Raw genomic sequence first — 19678 nt, 5'->3', positions numbered from 1 at the left:
TCAAGTGTATCTCCGTTTTTTATTTTTTTCACATATACTTTCATTTAACAAAAATATATAATTTTCATGCAATTAAAAGCTTCTTTTATAAAGGAACGTATCTGTCAAAAATCACAAAGGGTCAATTAAAGTAAGCGTCTATATCTCAGAAAGTAATAGTCACAGAGTTTACGTAAAACGGCCGATAGAGCGTGTAACAAAATAGAAGCATTTAATTTTTTGTGTAGAAACATAACATTCTGGAATAAGACCCCGAATATTAATCTTTTTTTTTAGTACTAGTTAAACAGAAAAAAAATAGTTATAAAAAAATATATCAACTTGGTTTTACCATCCAACCCACTACATTGTAATGATGGTCTTCTTTAATAAATTTTATGTCTATAAATGTTCAAATAATCGACTTTAAGAAAACCTTGGGAGAAGATAGTCTTTACTAATGGCTTTGCAGCGTCTGTAACCTATTAATAGCGTCAACAATATGGCATTCGAAAAAAACTCGCATGCAAATATACAATATATTATAAACATTTCATAAACATAACTTTCAACGGAAAATATCCGATCCATAATCGAAAATTTCACTGGAACAAAGACAGCGGATCCTCTTTGACCTCCTTGTTTTCCAGTTTTCTCACGGCCGCGGTTTTAACGGCCCTCTTTCCGACCGGCGTAGAGCTAAACACGTCTAAAAAATGACCACACTACAACCCCGGCGATCCCCTTCCACAACCTACCTTTGCTTTTCGTCGTTCTAAACAAGTCGTCATCGTCGCTCCCATCGCTATCCTCAAACAGGGAATCCTTAGCCTTGCCTCTGTTCGCCGATTTGGCGCTAAAAACGGAGCCCTTGTCCTCGGAAAGCGCTGGTTTCACGCTCGCCTTGGCCCCGAAAAGATCTTCACTATCGCTGTCTTCTTCGCCAAATAAATTGAGCTTGCCTTCGCTGGCCTTTTTTTCTAAAATGGTATCGGCACTTTTCTTACTTTCCTCGCCGAAAACCAAAGATATGCCCTTCTTATTGTAGTCCTCTAGTGATTCTTCCAGCGAATCTTTCTCGTTTTTCAAAATCGTGTCATTTTCCGTCACCTCCCCGTGGTACAACCTAAAATCGGCCACCGAATTCCTGATCGCCTCTTGTCTACCTTTTCTGGTAGACGGTCTGCGCTTCACGGGTATCCTCGCCCGATCCTAAAAACATCCCCCACCGCCAAACATTAACAAAGATAACAAGATTGCTTTCGAAAAATCGTCACCGGGCGGGGCAAGTTCGTAGCGCGTAGCGCTAAGCAGCTTTTTATTAGAAAAGGAAAGAACTTCACGGTTTCGTGTGGTAAAGGGACGCATTGTTTTTCTATCGTGCTCCTGCGGACCACTATGGAACTTTCGCAAAATCGATGTAATTTAATTGTATAAAGTCTCCTTCACATCTCGTCGAACTTCAAAGTTACAGCAAACATCGGTAAATATTAAAATTTGTACAAATAATATCGTTGTCGAATGATATTTTTGTAAATATCTCGCGCCCTGTAAAATTGACGAAACCTGAAATTCTCTCATGACACGGCTTATGATACTGTTTAAATAAAATTTAACGGGTTTTCATTTATCGCCAATAATTTACCCACAAAAACGGAAATTTTTAGGATATTTTAGATTTTTTGCCCATATGCTGTTAGAGCTCTGGATTTTCCACGCGTCCTGGTTCGAGAATTTTTCGAAAATAGTAAATGCTTTTCAAGAAAATAAGTTTTTTCTGAAACCATGCAGTGCGCCGTAATAATCAATGACGGCATCGCGTCTTGACAGCCCCCGAAATAACGATTTCAACATGGATTTATTCAAATATCACAAGCAGCGTATGTGATAGACGAAAATCGCAAATACAAAAATTGTAGCTCTTGATTGTGACTTTTGATTTGCAGCTAATAATTTACTGTGTAAAAGAACAATTTTCTAGGTTTTTTATATTTTTGCCTATAATTTGAAAACCCTGTATATAATCGAAAAAATGCCCGAAATATTGCATTGAATCTTCTGCGTCTGCTGGTTAAAGAATTTTTCCAATCGGATGAACGATTACGGAGGAAAACATATTTTTCTGGAAGCTAAAATTATCAAAAAAAAAAAAAAATTTTAAAAATACTTGGTAAAATTTGATTGCGCCCAATTACATACAATACAATAGGTGAAAACCTTAAATGCAAAAGTTTTTGAAAAATCATGTTTTTTGTAGACCCTTGCACCCGCGATTTTTTATTTTTTTAGAATGCTTCCCGGCCCCCGCGCCCCCCATTTTCAATAGGTTCCATCACGGGCAAAGCCAAGTGCCAAATATGAAGTCGATCGCTTCAAATTTCGGACACATCGTCTTTCAAGGCATGATCCAATGGTTAGACGTTGGATCAGGACCATTTCTTATAAGTTTATGTGCCTTGTGGAGGGTTAAAAAGGAGGCAAATTTCAATTTTATTGCTCCAATGGTTCGAAAGTTATTCAGAAAAAAACAAAAGACGAGAACGGAGAACGGACAGACAAAAAAATATTTTTTTTCGACGGTGATCATTTCTGTACCAACGGCGATCCCATAGGACTTACCGTTACCGAGATATAAAATTTTTATACGAGCGTATAATTCGATATCATCGATTTTCGAAAGTAACAAGATTGCTTTCGAAAAATCGTTGGTGGGCGGGGCAAGATCGAAGCGCGGACCAGATTTTTATTTAAAAAAGAAGCCGCTTCGGGGTTTTTTGTCCTACAGGGAAGCATTGCTTTTCTATCGTGCTCCTGCGGACCACTATGGAACTTTAATAAAATCGTTGTACGGTGAATATGTACATTTGTATATTTTTTCAAATATTTCGCGCGCCTTGTATAATTGACCAAACCTGAAACTCTCTGTCAACGCAGTTTACGATACTATTCAAATCAAATTATCGCATCTTTAGCAGTTTTTTATTTATCCCCAATAATTTACCCACCCAATGTATATAATCAAAAATGCTTAAAATAAAAGTCATAGCTCCCGATCTCCCGCGTTTTCTGGCTTTAAAATTTTGCCGTTCGGTTGAATAGTTTTTGAGAAAATCATCTTTTCCTGGAAGACAAAATAATCGAGGAAAATATTTCCAAATAAAAAAAAATATTTGGTGACATTTGATTGCGTTCAATTTGTAGTGTTTCGATGTGCGAACGGACTTTTACTTCCTTGTCAAATTTGAAGTCGATGGCTACATAGTCGATAGCACAGAATATTCCGAACACTTTGTACAAAATGTGAAAACCTTAAATACAAAAGTTTTAGTCGCCTACATGAGCTATATTTTGATGTAATTAGCATCTGATTGAGTCTTCTAATTACACTACATTTTCCTTAAACCATTTTCAGTTCTCTGTTAATATTGGCCACACCCTGTTCATTTTCAAAAATTGTCAAGAATAAAAAATTAAAGCACTGGGTCTTGAGGATCTTTTGGTGCACCTTTTTCTTTCGATCGCATAAACCGGTTTCGAGAAATGTTTTTTTTTCTTAGACGCATGCATGCGCGGTTTTTAATTTTTTAAAAATACTTCCCTACCCCCAAGCCCCCCCAATTTCAATAGATTCCGTTAGGGAACCAGGCTCTATATTTGTGCCAATTTTGAAATCGATAGCTAAAAATTTCGGACACATCGTGTTTCATAACGATGTACGAAAAACAGACGAAAATCGCAAAAAAAAACAGATGCCAATTTCCAATTGCAGACATTTCCTATTGGCTTATGTGTCTCGTGGGCAGTTAAAAAGGAGCAAAACTTCAGCTCCCTCACTCAAACCGTTCGGATGTTGTTCGCATTTTTATCGAGCGTCGACAGAAAACAGAGAACGGAGAACAGACAAAAAATTAAAACGTTTATTTTTCAACACTGTACGACGCTCCGTCACCGAGATATAGGTTTCGTTGCCAATCTCACAATTCGACAGTGTTTTGATGAAGTGATTAGTGATGTTATGAAAGTTTGGAAACGCTATTACTAAAATCATAAAAGTTTATCGAGAGTGGGAACTTTTGAAAAAAAATAAAAATAAAAAAGATAACTCAGAAACAAAAAATTACGGAGCGTACATTTAAGAATCACCTTGAGAATTTGTTTGATATATCTAATCATAACTCATCACATTCTTTAACAGAAGCTCAGTCTAAATATTTAAATGAAGAATGGAAAACGTCAAATCGACATAGTATTTTTTAACTTCTGCAAACTTAATTTTCTACACGAAAAACCATTTTACTGATAATAATTGAAATTACTGAGAGATTTAAAGAATGACAATACACAATAATTTCTTAATATATCTGTTGCAGACACTGATAATTTGACAACTGTACCGTATGATATAATTAGTGTTACACAGGTACACTACACACGTACTGACAACAATTCTAAAATTTGAAAACCATAGAAATAAAACACCCTATTAATTAGGATACAAATTTTAAGAAATTATGTAGATAAAAAATCATTACAAGCTATTTCTGAAAAGTTCAAAATTTAGTAATTTTTAAATGGCAGTAATTAATCTTCTTTGAATGATAATCAAACTTTGTTACACGGTTTTGGAAAGATTAAAGACTCAACTTTAGCAATATAAATTGTGTTTTTGTAAAAAATCGCGTAAATTCAATTTTAGTGAAAAAAGAAATTTTCCTATGTTAATTAAATCTAAAATGAAAATAGCGACCCATTAGAGTTGAGCTACAGGGCACATCTTTGGTGAGGATTTTTTTTGCAGCATTGCTCATTTTACTATGGTTCTTAAATTATTTTGTTTAGTTTGAACAAGAGGCTTAAAAGTCACGTGCGAAATGTTACTTGTAAAAGCAGGCTTTGACAGTTGTTAACAATGAATTGAATGAAAAAAAAAAACGTGGGGTGATTCTCGGTCTGACCATCTGGGCAATAATGAACGAGATATGATAAGAGGAAAATATATTTTTTTTATCAAAACCGGATTGTTCCTACTTCGGATAAACTGTAAAGGGCGTTAGAAGAAAATGAAACTAATATAATATAATATTGGTCATGCCACTCTCCTAACTCTATGGTTGAAATGGGAATTAAATACCCCGAAATAGACAAGAGGTAATGGAATCGCACAGAAAGAAATTAAAAAATATATCCAAAAACACGTATAATTTACCTAGATGAAACTTTCAGGTAAAAGCACCTTTAAATAAAGGAAAACGCACACGCATAATTCACGACGTATCAAAAGTGGGATTTATCCTTCAATGTTGACTGCTCAGATGCTTTATTCCACATAACAATTGTACTTTCTTGGTATGTGCCAAGAATACTTTGCTTTAGAGGAAGAATATACTTAGAATGTGCGTTATTTATATTGCGCAGTTTTTTAGAATGTATTAATTACATGTTATCGACCTTTAACTCCATATGCTATAGATCTACTCGGTACACTCTGCAATTTAAGTAGTAAATTCTTAGGTTGGTCCAAAAAAAAAAAAAAAATCTCAAAAAAAAGTTTTAGATTTTCATTTATTGATTGTCAGTGAATGAATGAATGAATGAATTTTTCTGCACAATCGACTTCTGTGTAAAATGTTGCATTAATAATTATTATAATATATAATTACACACAATAAATATATAAATAAAAATAAATAAATGTTCATTAAAAAAATGTATATTTTGCAATATCTATCATTTTATAGTTTACGAGAAATATAATGACAATAGTAAAGATCTGAATTATATATATATATATATATATATATATATATATATATATATATATATATATATATATATATATATATATATATATATATATATATATATATATATATATATATATATATATATATATATATATATATATATATATATATATATATATATATATATATATATATATATATATATATATATATATATATATATATATTATAGCATTTTAGTATTACCTACATTGATGTTATGTGGGATTGCTGATGGCAGGTTAGTTTTATGGAGTTACTTCCAAAATTCAAAGCGATATATTTCGAGATACACCATAAAACTTGTCCAAAACGGGACATCCCTTGCTGCACTAACCTTAGTAACATTGCGCAATATCCCGACGTCCGATTGAATACCCTCCGAAGAAGGGTCACCCGGTTCGTCTGAGCTGGCAGATCTCACGACACCGCGTAATTTGGGCGCAATCGCGTGCGGTAACAACGCGTCGACATTAATTTTTAGGTTATGTTTCAGTTTGCTCGGCGACGCTGCAAAAAAAATCAAAATGCTACTCACTGCGACACATCGGACGAAAAGTATTGGGAAAAAACAGGTTTGTCCATTAATCATAATGAAGCAAAGGAGTTTTAAAGTTAAAAGCTCTTAACCTTAAAAATGAAATAATTTGCCAACTAGACCGTAGCGGCACGAGTGTTACAAATCCCTAGGAACTGACATAATAAATAAATAAACAATTGTTCAATTAAAAACGGGAATGTTCAAAATAAAATCAGGATAACTCATTATTAGATAAATTACCATTTAAGACGCGGTCACTATGACTGATGGAAAGAGAATAAAAATTAAAATTTTTATCAATTTTTATTTTCCATTCTTAACTTATTAGATAAATTACGATTTAAGCCTAAGACTGCTGATTGTAGACAACAATTAACGAGTCTTACGTTGCTTGTGTTGGAATTATGTGGACCTTGTTTTCCCAAGCACCAGATGGCCAATTAAGAAGGGTATGGTCGGTTCATAGATATAAGACTGTGACCAATTGCTTTTGAATGGGATTATCCAAGGGTAGTCATTAATATACAATGCAATAAGATTATTACCTAAAGTTCTGGAATTTAAATTCAGGTAAAATTGTGGTCCGTAATAGAAGAAAATAATTTTATACCTACCTGTGTTTAATATTCTTTGGTTTGGTATACTGGGTTGACTCAACTGATAAGTGTAAAACAAACGCGCCATCAAAAAGAGGTAATAGAATAACTATTTTGCATGCTGGCTCTAAAGATGGTTGGATTCCAAATGAAATTTCTCTGTCTGCGAAAAATATTAAAGATTCTTCTCTGGATTACCATGATTATTACCACAGACCATCGCTGATTTATTTGAAAGTTGGTTTAAAAACAATTTCCAAACTTTCCTCCTAATATCGACATTGTAATGGACAATGCAAGTTATCACAGTAGATAGTTGACTAAAACCCCTTCCTCATGTGACACAAAAGGAATACGTCTGTGATAATTATGCAAAAAATCTAGGGCATACAGTTTTAAAGCCACCGAATATTTAATCCCATTGAACATGTTTAGCACCAACTGAAATCTGCCCCTCGTCGTAACAATGTTGTTCCCCGTGTTAACTCCAATGTCCTCACACTTATAGAAACACAAAATTGGGCAAATTCTGTTAAACATATAGTAAGCAGTAAGTAATTTAATCAGGTAATAAAAATAATTTGTAATTTTATTTTAGATTTAAACAAATAAATAAATATTGTTTAGTCTTTCCTTAATTCGTATCAATTAGTCACTTCCTTATATCTATGAACAGACTTTATCTCGAAAACGTAAAAAGCTGTAAAGTAAAAATGCCGCAAATTATTTTTAAGAAAATAGTGGGAGCGTTCGGACATTTTCGGATATACAACATCGAAATGAGTGAACGCATTTTGCGGGTTGATTTAGATTGCTTGTGTGGCGGTTAGCGGGTGGTTTGCGGCATGGCTACAGATAAAATTTATTTTTCAAAAAAATGAAATGCAACGAGGTCACATTTATCGCAAAGAAAAGATGGCCGAATTAAGATCTAACACGCTAACTGCATTTTGATATCTCTTACCTAACCTATAATATGAATAAATATTTTCAATATTTCAAACTAACCAAAACCAAACCAAAATTTGATTAATACTCATTCTCATATGACTGCATGTTTCAATAATGAAAAACAATCAAAGAGATAAAATACTAAAGATTTTTGTGTTTAAGTGTGGAATATTCCATCGCATTGCTTCTAACAGTTGCGTTTTCAATGTTTTGAAAATACAAAACACTTCTGTAGGTGGAAAAGTCCACCCAAAATACCATTTATAGTGTAAAAGTAAGTTGAACATTTCAATATTTTCAAAAATAAATAAATTCCAAAAAAATAATTATTTGAATTTTTTCCAAATTTTTGAATCTAGAAGAGATAAAGCTATTAATTCATTCGATTACAAACACGAAGTGAAAATCCAACACTTTTTCGGTTTGAGGATCTTATTTTCTTTGAGTTCTCAGGATACTAAATATGTCCTAACCCATTTCGGTCAAACTTTCTTGAAAACATCTTAAATAAAGTTCTGTTTGTGTATTTTCTTTGCCAAAAAATGCAGTGCGCACTCCTACCATAATATCCCTAGATTGTATTATTTAAGTAACTTAGAGCCCAATATAAATAACACACATTCTAAGTATATATTTTTTTTCTAAAGCAGGGCATATACCAAGAACGTACAATTTTTGTGGGGATAAAACGCGTGACCAGTCAACAAGTATTGAAAAAATATTAGGTTTTATTGACATTCTAAATGTAATTTTTATATTTTAACAGTACATTTGTCTATATTTCGCCAAAAGCACGAAAATTATAGTTTACTGATATTATAGGTTAGGAAAAAGTAAGCCAAATGCGATTTTCACTAGCGTGTCAGACCCTCTTTTGACTATCTTTTGTTGCAATAAAATTCTGGCAGAAAGGGAACAAAGCTCGCGTAAACGGACACTCACTGTTTCACCAATTTTGTCCGCTTATCGTTTAAAGGAGAGTGCTAAGGACATAAAATAAATATAAATATAAATGTACATATATACAAATAGAATATGTACACATCCAGTATCCACACACAAACAACAGTTAATGCGCTCCATTTGTAAAGTATTTATTTTATTCACATTTTAATAGGTGCCAATAATTTTCCGCTAAAAGTATTTCCCAATTACCCCCTAACCATACGGGAAATAACGGCGGTACAACCATCCATCTGGTACCAGATCTCCTGATCGTCGCGAACAACTTCTAGTACGGGTCCAATTTGGTCTTGTAATAAGTCCACCAGGATGGAAAATAATAGAGAAGTAAAGCAAGTAGCAAAAACCAGAAGGGAGGAGGAAGCGTGGTAGACCAGGGAGAAAATGGAGTAAAGCCGTGGAGAAAGATTTAAGAGAAAGAAGAATTATTAATTGGAGAAATATAGGAAGAGATATAATCGAATGGAGGAAAATTATACAGCTCTCGGCCTAAAAGGCCTGTCAAAAGGCTGATATGTAAGTCCAAATAGATTTCTGCCGCGAGGTTATAGTCCATAAAAAAATGGCCCAATAATACGATGTCCGCAAATTCCAACCATAACGTTTATTTTTTGATGATATTGGTTCGTTGTTGAGTATGAATGTACATTCATTAGTGAAACAAATATTTTTTTTGAAAAATTCTTTTTTCTTTGGTGCCATTTAATATTTGCATTCAAAAACTGAATCCGATAATGCTGACTGAACTAAAGAAAAAATATAAACAACAAAGCCAAGCTCTTATACTAAATAAAGGGGAATTATCGAATTTAATAAACATTTTAATAAGCGGATTGGAGTTTTGCGTCCGCCTATGAGAGATTTTTAGTCACATTGGGGAAAAATCTAGTATTCGCGTCGGTTTATCGGAACGCACTTAACATGGAATGAGTTGTCCACAAGGAGGAGCTTTCACTGCGTAAAACATACGAGTGACCGTCCGGATTTTTTTCCGCTTTAAGTGTACATCATAGATGACAAATGTAGTACCCGTGCGCTCAACGAAGGAAAATTCAACTTACTATTGGCGTCGTCGGCAGTTTTTTCAAAAACCGAATGTGATTGATCGTCCGCGAGGTCCTCCGAGCGTCCGCTCGGCGTTAAATGGGCGAAGTTGCTCGGAAAACTTTCGTTTTTCGTATCCTCCGGTATGCTCGGTAAGCTGGGCGGCTGGGGCCCGTTCTCCGTCTCCTCCTTGGTAAGGAAAACGCCGTCCTCGCTCTGCTGTTCGGCGAAGATGTCCGACGATAGCTTCCTGGTGGACGACGCGTACGGGTTGAAAGATTCCTCGCCCGAATCTGCTCTAAAAAATCACACACTACGTTTAGGTCAGACCGTTAATCATGATTAAAATGAGGATTGACTTTCGACGTGACTAGTTCAATCATTAAGTACTATTACAGCATTGCCGTGAATTGTTTAGCAGTCCAAAAGATACCTGTGTGCCATGCCGTTAGATAATATCATTTTAACTACATGTAAATAAATATATTAAATGAGTAGATAAACAAAGAGGGTTTGGACGAACATAACCTCAAAACACAATCGCCACCCGCGGGGTGGCCGATCCATCTAGGGGGCGCTCCGCACCCGATGCTTGTGTACTTCTCCCCGGGGCCCCGCGTTGCTTGTGGGACCCGTTGCAGGAAGTTCGGACGAACATAACCTCAAAAAACCGCGATGCCTCTACTTTTGTTTTTTCGCTACCGAGGATCGAACCCGGGATCCGTCCGTTGTTCAACGCCTACTTTAACGAGTATATTAAATCAAATATATCGCACATCCCGAAGAAAACCGTATTAAGTAGTAAAATTACTATTTTTCATGTTTTGTCAACAACAACAATTTTTAGGGTTCTACTTTACCCTAACAAGCCAACAAAATTCGCATTTTGTTTTATGCTAGGTAAAACGTCATATTGTCAAAATTGTGTTGGTCGCTCGTTGAAAACAGTATTATTTCGGCGTACTACGCGGAAATTTCTGATTTTCCGAAGAAAAGTGTATTATTTGTCTTTGATACACTTTTCCTTCAATTGTCAAGGTAAGAAAATTCTATTTTATCCGAAGAAGACCGTATTATTCTAGTTTAATACAGTTTTGCGGGAGTAATATTAAAAATTTTATGACTTTTTATATGAGGATAATGCGTTATTCTTCAATTATGTTCGCGGGTGGGTAGTATTATCCTAGATTGATACCTTTTTCTATCAATTAATTTTTTTATAATATGAAATTTTAAATCTGAAAAAGATGATATAAGTTCTTAATTAATTTTTAAAAGAGTAAAGGGTACCTGTAAGGCAAATTGCATTTTTAAATGTTCTAGTAAAATCACCGAAATTCAGCAAAATCTAATATTTACGGACTATTATAATTTTCCAGATATTAAAAGAAAAAAAGAGATTTCCTTCTGAAGCACATGGAATTAATGCCACCTAATACAAGATTAAAAGATGTTAAAAGAAGACCAAATTATTCCTCCCATTTTCAAACCGAAGAAGGTAAAAAAATGCGAGTGTGTAAAATGTTTTTCAAAAATACCTTGGATATAAATGACAGAACCATTTTAACTGTAAGAAATAAACCCACATTAATTCTATACCCAGAATTGAATCGCATTATTTGAGAGCACAAACCACAAAAAAGTTTATTGATGGAAGCAAGTGTATTGCTGACATCTACAGAGATTATAAAGATTCACGCTAGTCTGAAGGAAGAACTTTTGGAAAATATCACAGGTAGGCAGATATTTTTAATCAATAATTTAATGTACCCTTTTTTAAGCCAAAGAAAGATCAGTGCAGCCTCTGTTACCAATATAAACATGTAACTGATCAAATAAAGGAAACACTTAAAAATGATTATGAAGAACATCAATATGAAAAAAAAAAAAGTCGAGAGAAGAAAAGGCTTGTGACAAAAGCAAAATAAGTAAAAAAATTATAGTTGCCTGTTTTGATATGCAAGCGGTATTGCCTCTACCAAAAGGAGAGATATCAATATTTTATTATAAATCTAAAACAAATGTAATGAATTTAACTGTTTGTTTGGCATGAAGGGGAAGGTGGAAAAGGTGCTACTGAAGTAACGTCTTGCATTTTTAAGTACTTAGAAGAGAAGGCAAATACCGTCAATAACGAAGACTTGGAAATTACTTTTTATAGTGATAACTGAGGAGCTGAGAATAAAAACAAGTAAGTACTTTTAATTTTTGTGAACAAATAAACATTAAACGGTGTTTATTTTGTTTCAGCTGCATGATTGCTCTTTTAATGCATGCTGTACAAGTACTCAAGATAAAGAGCAGTTCTCATAAATTCCTTATTGCCGGACACACGCAAAATGAATTAAACAGCACACATTCAACAATTGAAAAAGAGGTATTTTTTTTCCTATAAAACTGTTCTTGAAAACTTCCGAAACTTCCGTAAGGCGCGATCCAATATACACACCTGATCAGTTTATCAGCGTTATAAGAAATTCGAGAAAACAGAAAAAACCGTTTGCCATTAAAGAATTAACACACAAAGACTTTATAGATGTCAAACAATTAACAACAAATATTGGTAATAATCTCGATAAAAATGTTGAAAATGAACAGGTTTACTTATCCCAGATTAAAATTGTAAAAGTAGAAATGGAACAGCCTTTCATATTTTTTTTATAAAAGAGTCACATTCTGATAGCCAATGGAAGTGTGTTAATGTTAAACAAAAAAAAAAACAAGGAGAAAATCTGGATCTGCGGCATCTTCTTTGCCAGCAGAACTCAACTTAAAAAAGCGTATAATTCAAAACGCCCAATTAATGAGAATAAAAAACAGGATTTTAAATTCCATCTTGAAAAGCGTTTTATACCAGATTTTTACAAACATTTTTACGAATCTCTGTTTTAATGGTTTTTTGAAAATGTTTTTTATGACTTTTAAATTAAATTGTAAAATTGTGTTAACCTAAATATTGATAATGCTTACAAATAAATACCTTTTTGAGTTATTTGTTTTTTTTTTAATTCACCTTTCATCGACAATTCGGAAAAAATAGATTATATTTTTTGGAGAAAACTGTATTAAGTCAACAAAATCAAAGTTTTTTGGGGTTTTTGAAAACGTGACCGAAATATCATTTTATATTTTGTAAATACTTATTATGGTTAACAAAAATAAAGCAATATAACAAATATCATAAATATAAAAAACTCTGAGAACAAAATGTATTATATCAATTCTTTAAATGCTCCTCCTATAAAATTGTTAATTAGGCACTTAATACAGTTTTTCTTGGGATGTGCGATATGATGAATAAGGACGTCGCGCTATGTACTCCGGGTTTGGCGCATTATGTTTCCGTGGTAGACCTTTGACGCAATATCATTGTCGCCAGACGATATTTATATAGTAAAAAAACAACAATAAAAGCATTTTTCACGACGACAACCGCGAAAAGCGAAACAAAAGCTCCAGATTTGTGTAACGCAGATCCTGACAAATTTTTGGTCACGTCGAACCAGCACATGTACCTGTTTCACGACAAATGGATTTGGGTGATAAGGTTAGGCGATAAAATCTATACGGAGCCTAAACTGATATCCGATTATGTTCACGCTTACGCTCCTATATCGCACATCTACCAAAGACCAAACGGATAAATTTTAGCCATCGTTGAGAATTCGTTTTATCTAATCGAGTTTCCGAGTTTTAAGATACAAAACAAAGATTCAACAAAGCCTCCAGCAACTAGGTATTTCCGCGGGTAAAACAGTTCACGCCATTTTCGACACTTTATAACGGCCGGACTTATATATTTTACGGTAATATCTACTATGGAGAAATAGACGAGTGCTCTTTGACTACGACGGGACGCGGTTTCATTAACGAACTCTTTCTGGAGAAAGAAAAGCTTTCGGGCGCGTTTCGATTCACCAAAGGTCATTTGTAGTTTTTCAAAAGAAACTCTTATTACGAGTAGAGCGAATTTCTGAATAAACCAACAAAAGTCGGCAAGACAGACTTGAGTCTTGTCGGAATCAATTGTCCTACCGAGAGCGTTTTTAAACAGATTAGAGATTTGCTAATGAAATTAAAGACCTTTGGCTATAATGAATCGGCAGATAATTTTCGACAGCGATATAAGAAGTCTGGACACCGAACAACTCGCTCTGATTCCCGTACAATATTTCGTCGAGCACGTAAGGCCTTACGACGTGTTGAATATGTGGCAGAAATTACCGGTCGCATATCGCAACAGTTTCGAATTGCAAACACATTTGCCGTGCTTTATTCACTACAATAGACCGGATAGAACGCATATTGACGGACCGGCACCTCCGCAGAATAAATGTCAGTTTTGTTTGAGCGTTATAAAAAGACCCTCGGCGATCTAGGGTCATTCGTGCCAAAAACATGGCTCCATTAAGTGCTCAGTTTGTTTTATTTACGGCGATAGTGCAAAATATGCTTTTTACAAAACTTCTGGATTCCTCCTGCGTCAGTTATTGCTTAGTCGAAATTGCTGTCCAGTTTCAATCAAGCTCTGAAGAAGCCAAGAAGTCAAGCGCAACGTCAGCAATTTCGACTAAGCAAAAACCGACACAGGAGGAATCGAGAAATTTTGTAAAAAGCATTACAGTAGCCTGCGGAAGTTTCTTTGAAAAAAAAAAGTGCAAAATATGTTTTATATTCACAAATCCAGTGGGGTGGTTGAAGGATTGCATCCGAGTACGGTTATTTATTAACGAGAAAATTGGCAATTTCATTTCAGATTTAGACTTATTGGCACGAAGAAGAGCGATGCGAATTAAAGCTGAAAAAAACCACTCCACCCATCGAAGTATACCTGTACCGCGAGGACATTGAAAAACTCGAGTCTCCTAAATTGGATTTGAGTTATGTACGTCTCAGTCAATAAAAATGTAGCTTATTATTGCTTATTTTTTGTTCCCCCCTATATATACGAGCGGATAAAGGCGAGCGCATTTTTATCAGTTTAACGGATCTGCCTGCAGACGATACCTCCTCGTCCGTTATGCTCGTCTAATAGCGTAAGCGGCGTTCGAGGCCCTATTGGCGTCGCCCCCGGGGTGAAACGTGACGTCTGAGATGGCACGACCCCCGGTGCCTGCCGGAGCACCTCCGCTGGAGAGCTAAAACACACACTATAAGCACTGGGGCCCCCGTAAGCGGCCGGAACACATAGGGGATCCACGGGGCATACCTTAGAAGTACAGGCGCGACGTCATTATTCTTCATATATAACGCGTAGTTCACTATTTGATTTAATATGCCCGTTAGCTCGGCGTTAAAATCGGCATTCGACAACGGATGAATCCTGGGTTCGATCCTCGGTAGCGGAAAAAAAAGTGAATCATCACGGTTTTTTGAGGTTATGTTCGTCTGAACTTCGTACAACGTGCCCCATAAGCAACGGGGCCCCGGAGGCGAAGCACACAATCATCAGGCCCTCCGCGACTGTTTGATATTATGTTGGTCCAAACCCCCTTTGTTTATCTACTCAAATGGATTACTATTACAAAGATTAGAATAACGTGTTTTGAATTTGTTTGTAAAGCATGTAATATTGCATTAGTTTAATAATAATAATAATTTTTTGTTGTTCATTTGGTTATAAATATTAACAATCAGCAATTACATTACATTACACAATTCTTAATTGTACAGGGTATCACACTTTGGGTATCTCAGTTATTTTTACGGTTTACGCGATATTGTGCTACTTTTTTGTGAAATTAAAGATACAGGGTGAAATCCAAAACTATCGATTTTGGAATCACTCCCATTGTCTTATGAGTTATTGAAGAGTTTAAAAAACGTTCTTATAATGGCGTAGTTTGTTTTTCACTTGCTCTATCCCATGATTAGTTTTGTAGCAAACATATATTTTTTAAACGCAACACCCTGTATATTATTTGTTACATTAATTAGAAATCATTTAAGGTTTTTAGAAATGTAAATTAGTATAAATACAAGGAATATAAGTACAAGGAACTCAATACTCTCCAGAATATAAAAATTATACTGACTATATCAATTTTAACACATTTACTTTTTTGTTTTTAATAGATGAGTCATAGCCAATTATTTACTTAATAAGATATTAATATAGATAATATAGATATTAATAAGATATTATTATTTTAAAAATATATATTTTCATCCTTTTTTTTTTTTAATAAGTATAATAATAAATGCTTAGACGTTACTAATTACGGATTTTTGCGGAAGTAGGTTAAACGTACCTGATTGAGTCTTGGTCCCTGACGATGCCACTGGAATCGTTGGGGTTTATCGAAGGTGGGTCATTATTGAATAGACTCGACCCGCGTCGGGGCGTCGGCTCTCGATTGAAGTCGTCATTAATGGAGAAGCCCTCCAGATCGCTATCGTCGCTGTTATCCCAGAAATTATCGTCTGGAGGCGGCGTGGGATCAAACAGATTTATCACCCGTGATTTTTTGGTTGAATCTTTACTAGTTGATTTGCTTGGTTTATCTGAAGTGGTTGAGGTCACTTTTATTTCAGGTATGCCACCAATACCACCATTCTCGTCTACATCTAGATCTTCTCCGACAGCGTCTTTTGTGTCAGTTGTAACCTCCACATCATTATGTAAAGCAGTGAAAAGATTCAACTTTCCGTCCGTTTTAAAATTCGCCGCTTCCTGTTCCATAACTTTTGGGGCAGTGATTTCACCACATTCCCTAATTGCCTTCTCTGCAGAATTCTGTCTACTTTCCTCTTTCTCTTGATATTGCTTACCGATATTATCTTTCTCTTCTACCGCTGACTGCCAAGGCCCCTTCATGCGATTATTTGTATCAGTTTTGTGCAGAACCACTTGCCTTATATTAGATTGCTCGGCTTCTAATTGCCCCTCAGCAGAGCTATTCACTTGTTGGGTAAAAACACCTTCATCATCTCCATCTCCACTAGCATTAAATAAATTGACACTTGGCTTAAATTGATCCTTATCGTGTTCATCTTTTTTGGTAAAATCATCAGCACCTTCATCTTCATCACTGCTAAACAGTCCAGTGGCCTGCTTAGCTTTACTATCTATTTTAGTATCCTCTGGCATTACATTTTTGTTGCTATCTTCATCTTCAATAGAGCTAAACAAATTGGCGGTTTTCCCGGACTCATCGATTGGCGGCTTCTTATTATTCAAGACTGAATCTTTTTCAATTTTAATTATCTTCGAATCTTCTTTATCAATTTTTTTGTGAAAAATGTCTTCATCTTCAGTGCCTTCAAATAGGTTCACGTTATTTTCAATTTTGTTTGTCATATCCCTTGATTTTTCCACCTCTTTTTCAATTTTCTTTTTAATAAATATATCTTCATCAGAATTTTCATCTTCACTACTGTCAAACAAGCCACAATTTTTCCTCAATTTGCTTATGGTATCTTTCCTTTGTATCTTGCCTGGCATTATTTGTTCCTTCTCTTCCGTGTGCTTCTCACTACCCTCAAGGTCTTCAAACAAGGTCTTGTTCTGGAAACTTGAGGAAAGGAAAGAAGAAGAGTCATCTAACTCATCTGAGTCCTCAAATAACATATGTTTTTGACCCATATCACTTTTCAAGTCTTTGAACAGATTTTTTTCGGCGCCTATATTGCCAAAAATATCATCCTCATCTTCAAGGAAATCATCATCAAAAAGGCTAATTTTTTTCTTTGGTTCCCTGGAGGGTTCTTCTTGAGTAGGTTCCAAACTATCAAAGTTTGCATTGTTTGTGATTTTTGTATCTGTACCCTCTTTCTTTTTTATGGGAATTTTAGGGTCATCATTATTCTTAAATGAGCTAGTTTCTGAACCTGGTTTTATAGCTGTGACAAATTCATCTTCTGAAGAACCATCGAAAAGTGAAGAATTTTTTTTCTTCTCCTGTGAAGAAATGGATGGACTCCTATTGGCTTTCTGGAATGGCACTACGAAATCTTCCTCCAATATGGACACTCCTCCAGCAGGTTTCTAAAATTCAATTGATATTTTCATGGAAAAGCCCAAAGGCTACTTACTTACCTTTTTTAGAACATCATTCTTCTTTTTGGGTTTCAGTTCAGGGGGTTCTTCATCCAAAAATGGTGTGGTACTCTTAAAAGGTTGTAAGAATGGTTTGTCTCCTTTTGGTCTCCCAACCTTGGCAAATATATCTCCTTCATCATCACTGCTTTCATCTGTCTCATCAAAGAGTCCCTTCGTTTGACGTTTAAAGTGCCTAAGGTAATAGTCACTATCCTTGTCCACTTCATCTGCTGAAAGGCTTTGACTTGCACTAATTTTCTCTCCGCTCTGCTCATTATCATCACTATCGGACACCTTCTTAGGCAATACTGTTACATCTAGAGGAGGCGGTTCATCAGAGAACAAACTTCTAGGATATTTGTTCTCTGCATTTTGCTTTATTGGGTTCTTATTAATGTCACTGGTGATTACTGTACTTAGTTTTTGGGTCAGTTGCTCTGCGAATGTTAGATTTGTTATGGGGGCATTCAAAGTGTGATTCACATTGACATCTACTGTTTCATTTGAAACAGCATTGGCTTGAACCTCATCATGATTTGAGCTGATATCGAGCCCCGAGTGCGACTCCAGGGCTTTATCTTTAGGAAGTTCATCTTCCTTTTGAGACTTTTTAATGTCAGTCTTGAGTAATCCGACGTGCCATTTCATATACCACTCTTGTGAGCCCACTAGATATGGCAGGGGCCTGTGGGCATATGAATCTTTGGACTGAAGAATGTAGCTAAAACCAAATTTGACTCATCATCGTAACTATAGAAACAGCTCATTAGTACCCTCTGTCAACATCTGTTGCCGCAGTTATTGCCACTTTATCATAGTAATTTGCCATAACTTTTAAACCGGTTTGAATTGCTTGCTTAATGACCATTTCTTTTTGGTCTTCAGTAAGATCAGCCGGTTCTCCCTAAAACACTGAATTTTGACTACCACCCACATAAATTCGAGAAATCAAACCTTATTATCTGATTTAGAGGCGCCATCGATAGTTTCATCATCTTCATAGACTCTACTCTCAACAAATTGGGAATTTCGTAGGCTTTGAAACTCGTTTTTTGCCAAATCCAATCTGATGCCAACATCATTAACATTGTCCAATAATTTGTCAACGTTACGACTTATTTGAACGGTCTCATTGAGCACTTTCTGCAACCACAAGTTTTAAGCGAAAACGATAACGGGGTCGTTTAAAATACCTCGGAAAAAGCTTTAAGATTATTTAAAAGAGCCACGTCTCCGGCCAGAGACCAGTTTCCTGCATCCGCTATTATTTGTTCGGTGGACCAACATCCATCCGCACCATTTGCCATGTTCACGAAACCATAAGCATATTTTTTTCGTCCCAAACAGCAACAAAAACCATTCCGTCCCAAATAAAAAACGGCAAACAGCTGATCCGTCTTCTTCTTTTCGATCAACCTGAAGGGATAAATACTAAAATTGTGGACAAGGTCTGCTATGTTAATTCTCCTTTATTACTATTACGCTTAAGTAAGTACATAATTAATATATTATGGAACTGACTTATTTATGGAGATTGAAAGTCCATATTATTCTTTCTAACTTTACCAAATCAAAAAACTATAATTACAACTTAGTTTTTAATTGGGCAAGTGTACTCAGGATATTTGCTCATTACTGACATCGTCCAGAATTTACTTTATAATTGACCAAATTTATTCAACGCTTGTATTCTGGTTGGAAAAAGCAAGAATCGTAAACCTAATAGCATTGCACAATCCCATAAGACATATAAGTTCGGCAAAATTATCGATCGCACGTG

General features: G+C 35.2%; 1 protein-coding gene across 3 annotated transcripts; it reads right to left on the bottom strand.

The window, feature by feature from the left end:
• Positions 1–506: 506 nt before the first annotated feature.
• On the bottom strand, positions 507–19542 carry LOC132706233 (WASH complex subunit 2). Of its 3 annotated transcripts, none has more exons than XM_060677444.1 (10): positions 19420–19511; positions 19092–19314; positions 18853–19041; positions 18672–18802; positions 17896–18619; positions 16109–17844; positions 9875–10155; positions 6100–6272; positions 738–1191; positions 507–688 (listed from the first exon to the last, which is right to left on the bottom strand). In XM_060677444.1, the coding sequence occupies exons 2-10, from the start codon at positions 19203–19205 to the stop codon at positions 582–584; spliced, it is 3909 nt and encodes a 1302-aa protein (XP_060533427.1). In that variant the 5' UTR covers positions 19206–19314; positions 19420–19511; the 3' UTR covers positions 507–581. The 3 variants fall into 3 exon arrangements, with proteins under 3 accessions (XP_060533427.1, XP_060533428.1, XP_060533429.1); XM_060677445.1 differs by lacking the exon at positions 19420–19511 and adding an exon at positions 19381–19396; XM_060677446.1 differs by lacking the exons at positions 507–688; positions 738–1191 and having other exon boundaries at positions 6131–6272; positions 9875–10150; positions 19092–19542.
• Positions 19543–19678: the final 136 nt, after the last annotated feature.

This window comes from Cylas formicarius, unplaced genomic scaffold, assembly GCF_029955315.1.
Source record: "Cylas formicarius isolate icCylForm1 unplaced genomic scaffold, icCylForm1.1 PGA_scaffold_8__14_contigs__length_24414737, whole genome shotgun sequence".
NCBI lineage: Eukaryota > Metazoa > Arthropoda > Insecta > Coleoptera > Brentidae > Cylas > Cylas formicarius.
The sequence above is the reverse complement of the archived record's forward strand: the minus strand, read 5'-3'. Positions and strand labels throughout refer to the sequence as shown.

Bases quoted from the DNA above. Each gene is read 5' to 3' on its own strand.
- LOC132706233 (XM_060677444.1), bottom strand. From the start codon at position 19,205: ATGGCAAATGGTGCGGATGGATGTTGGTCCACCGAACAAATAATAGCG. The intron at 18,803-18,852 runs GTTTGATTTCTC...TCAGTGTTTTAG, and splicing joins CCTCTAAATCAGATAATAAG to GGAGAACCGGCTGATCTTAC. The intron at 18,620-18,671 runs GTACTAATGAGC...ATTTGGTTTTAG, and splicing joins GCAACAGATGTTGACAGAGG to CTACATTCTTCAGTCCAAAG.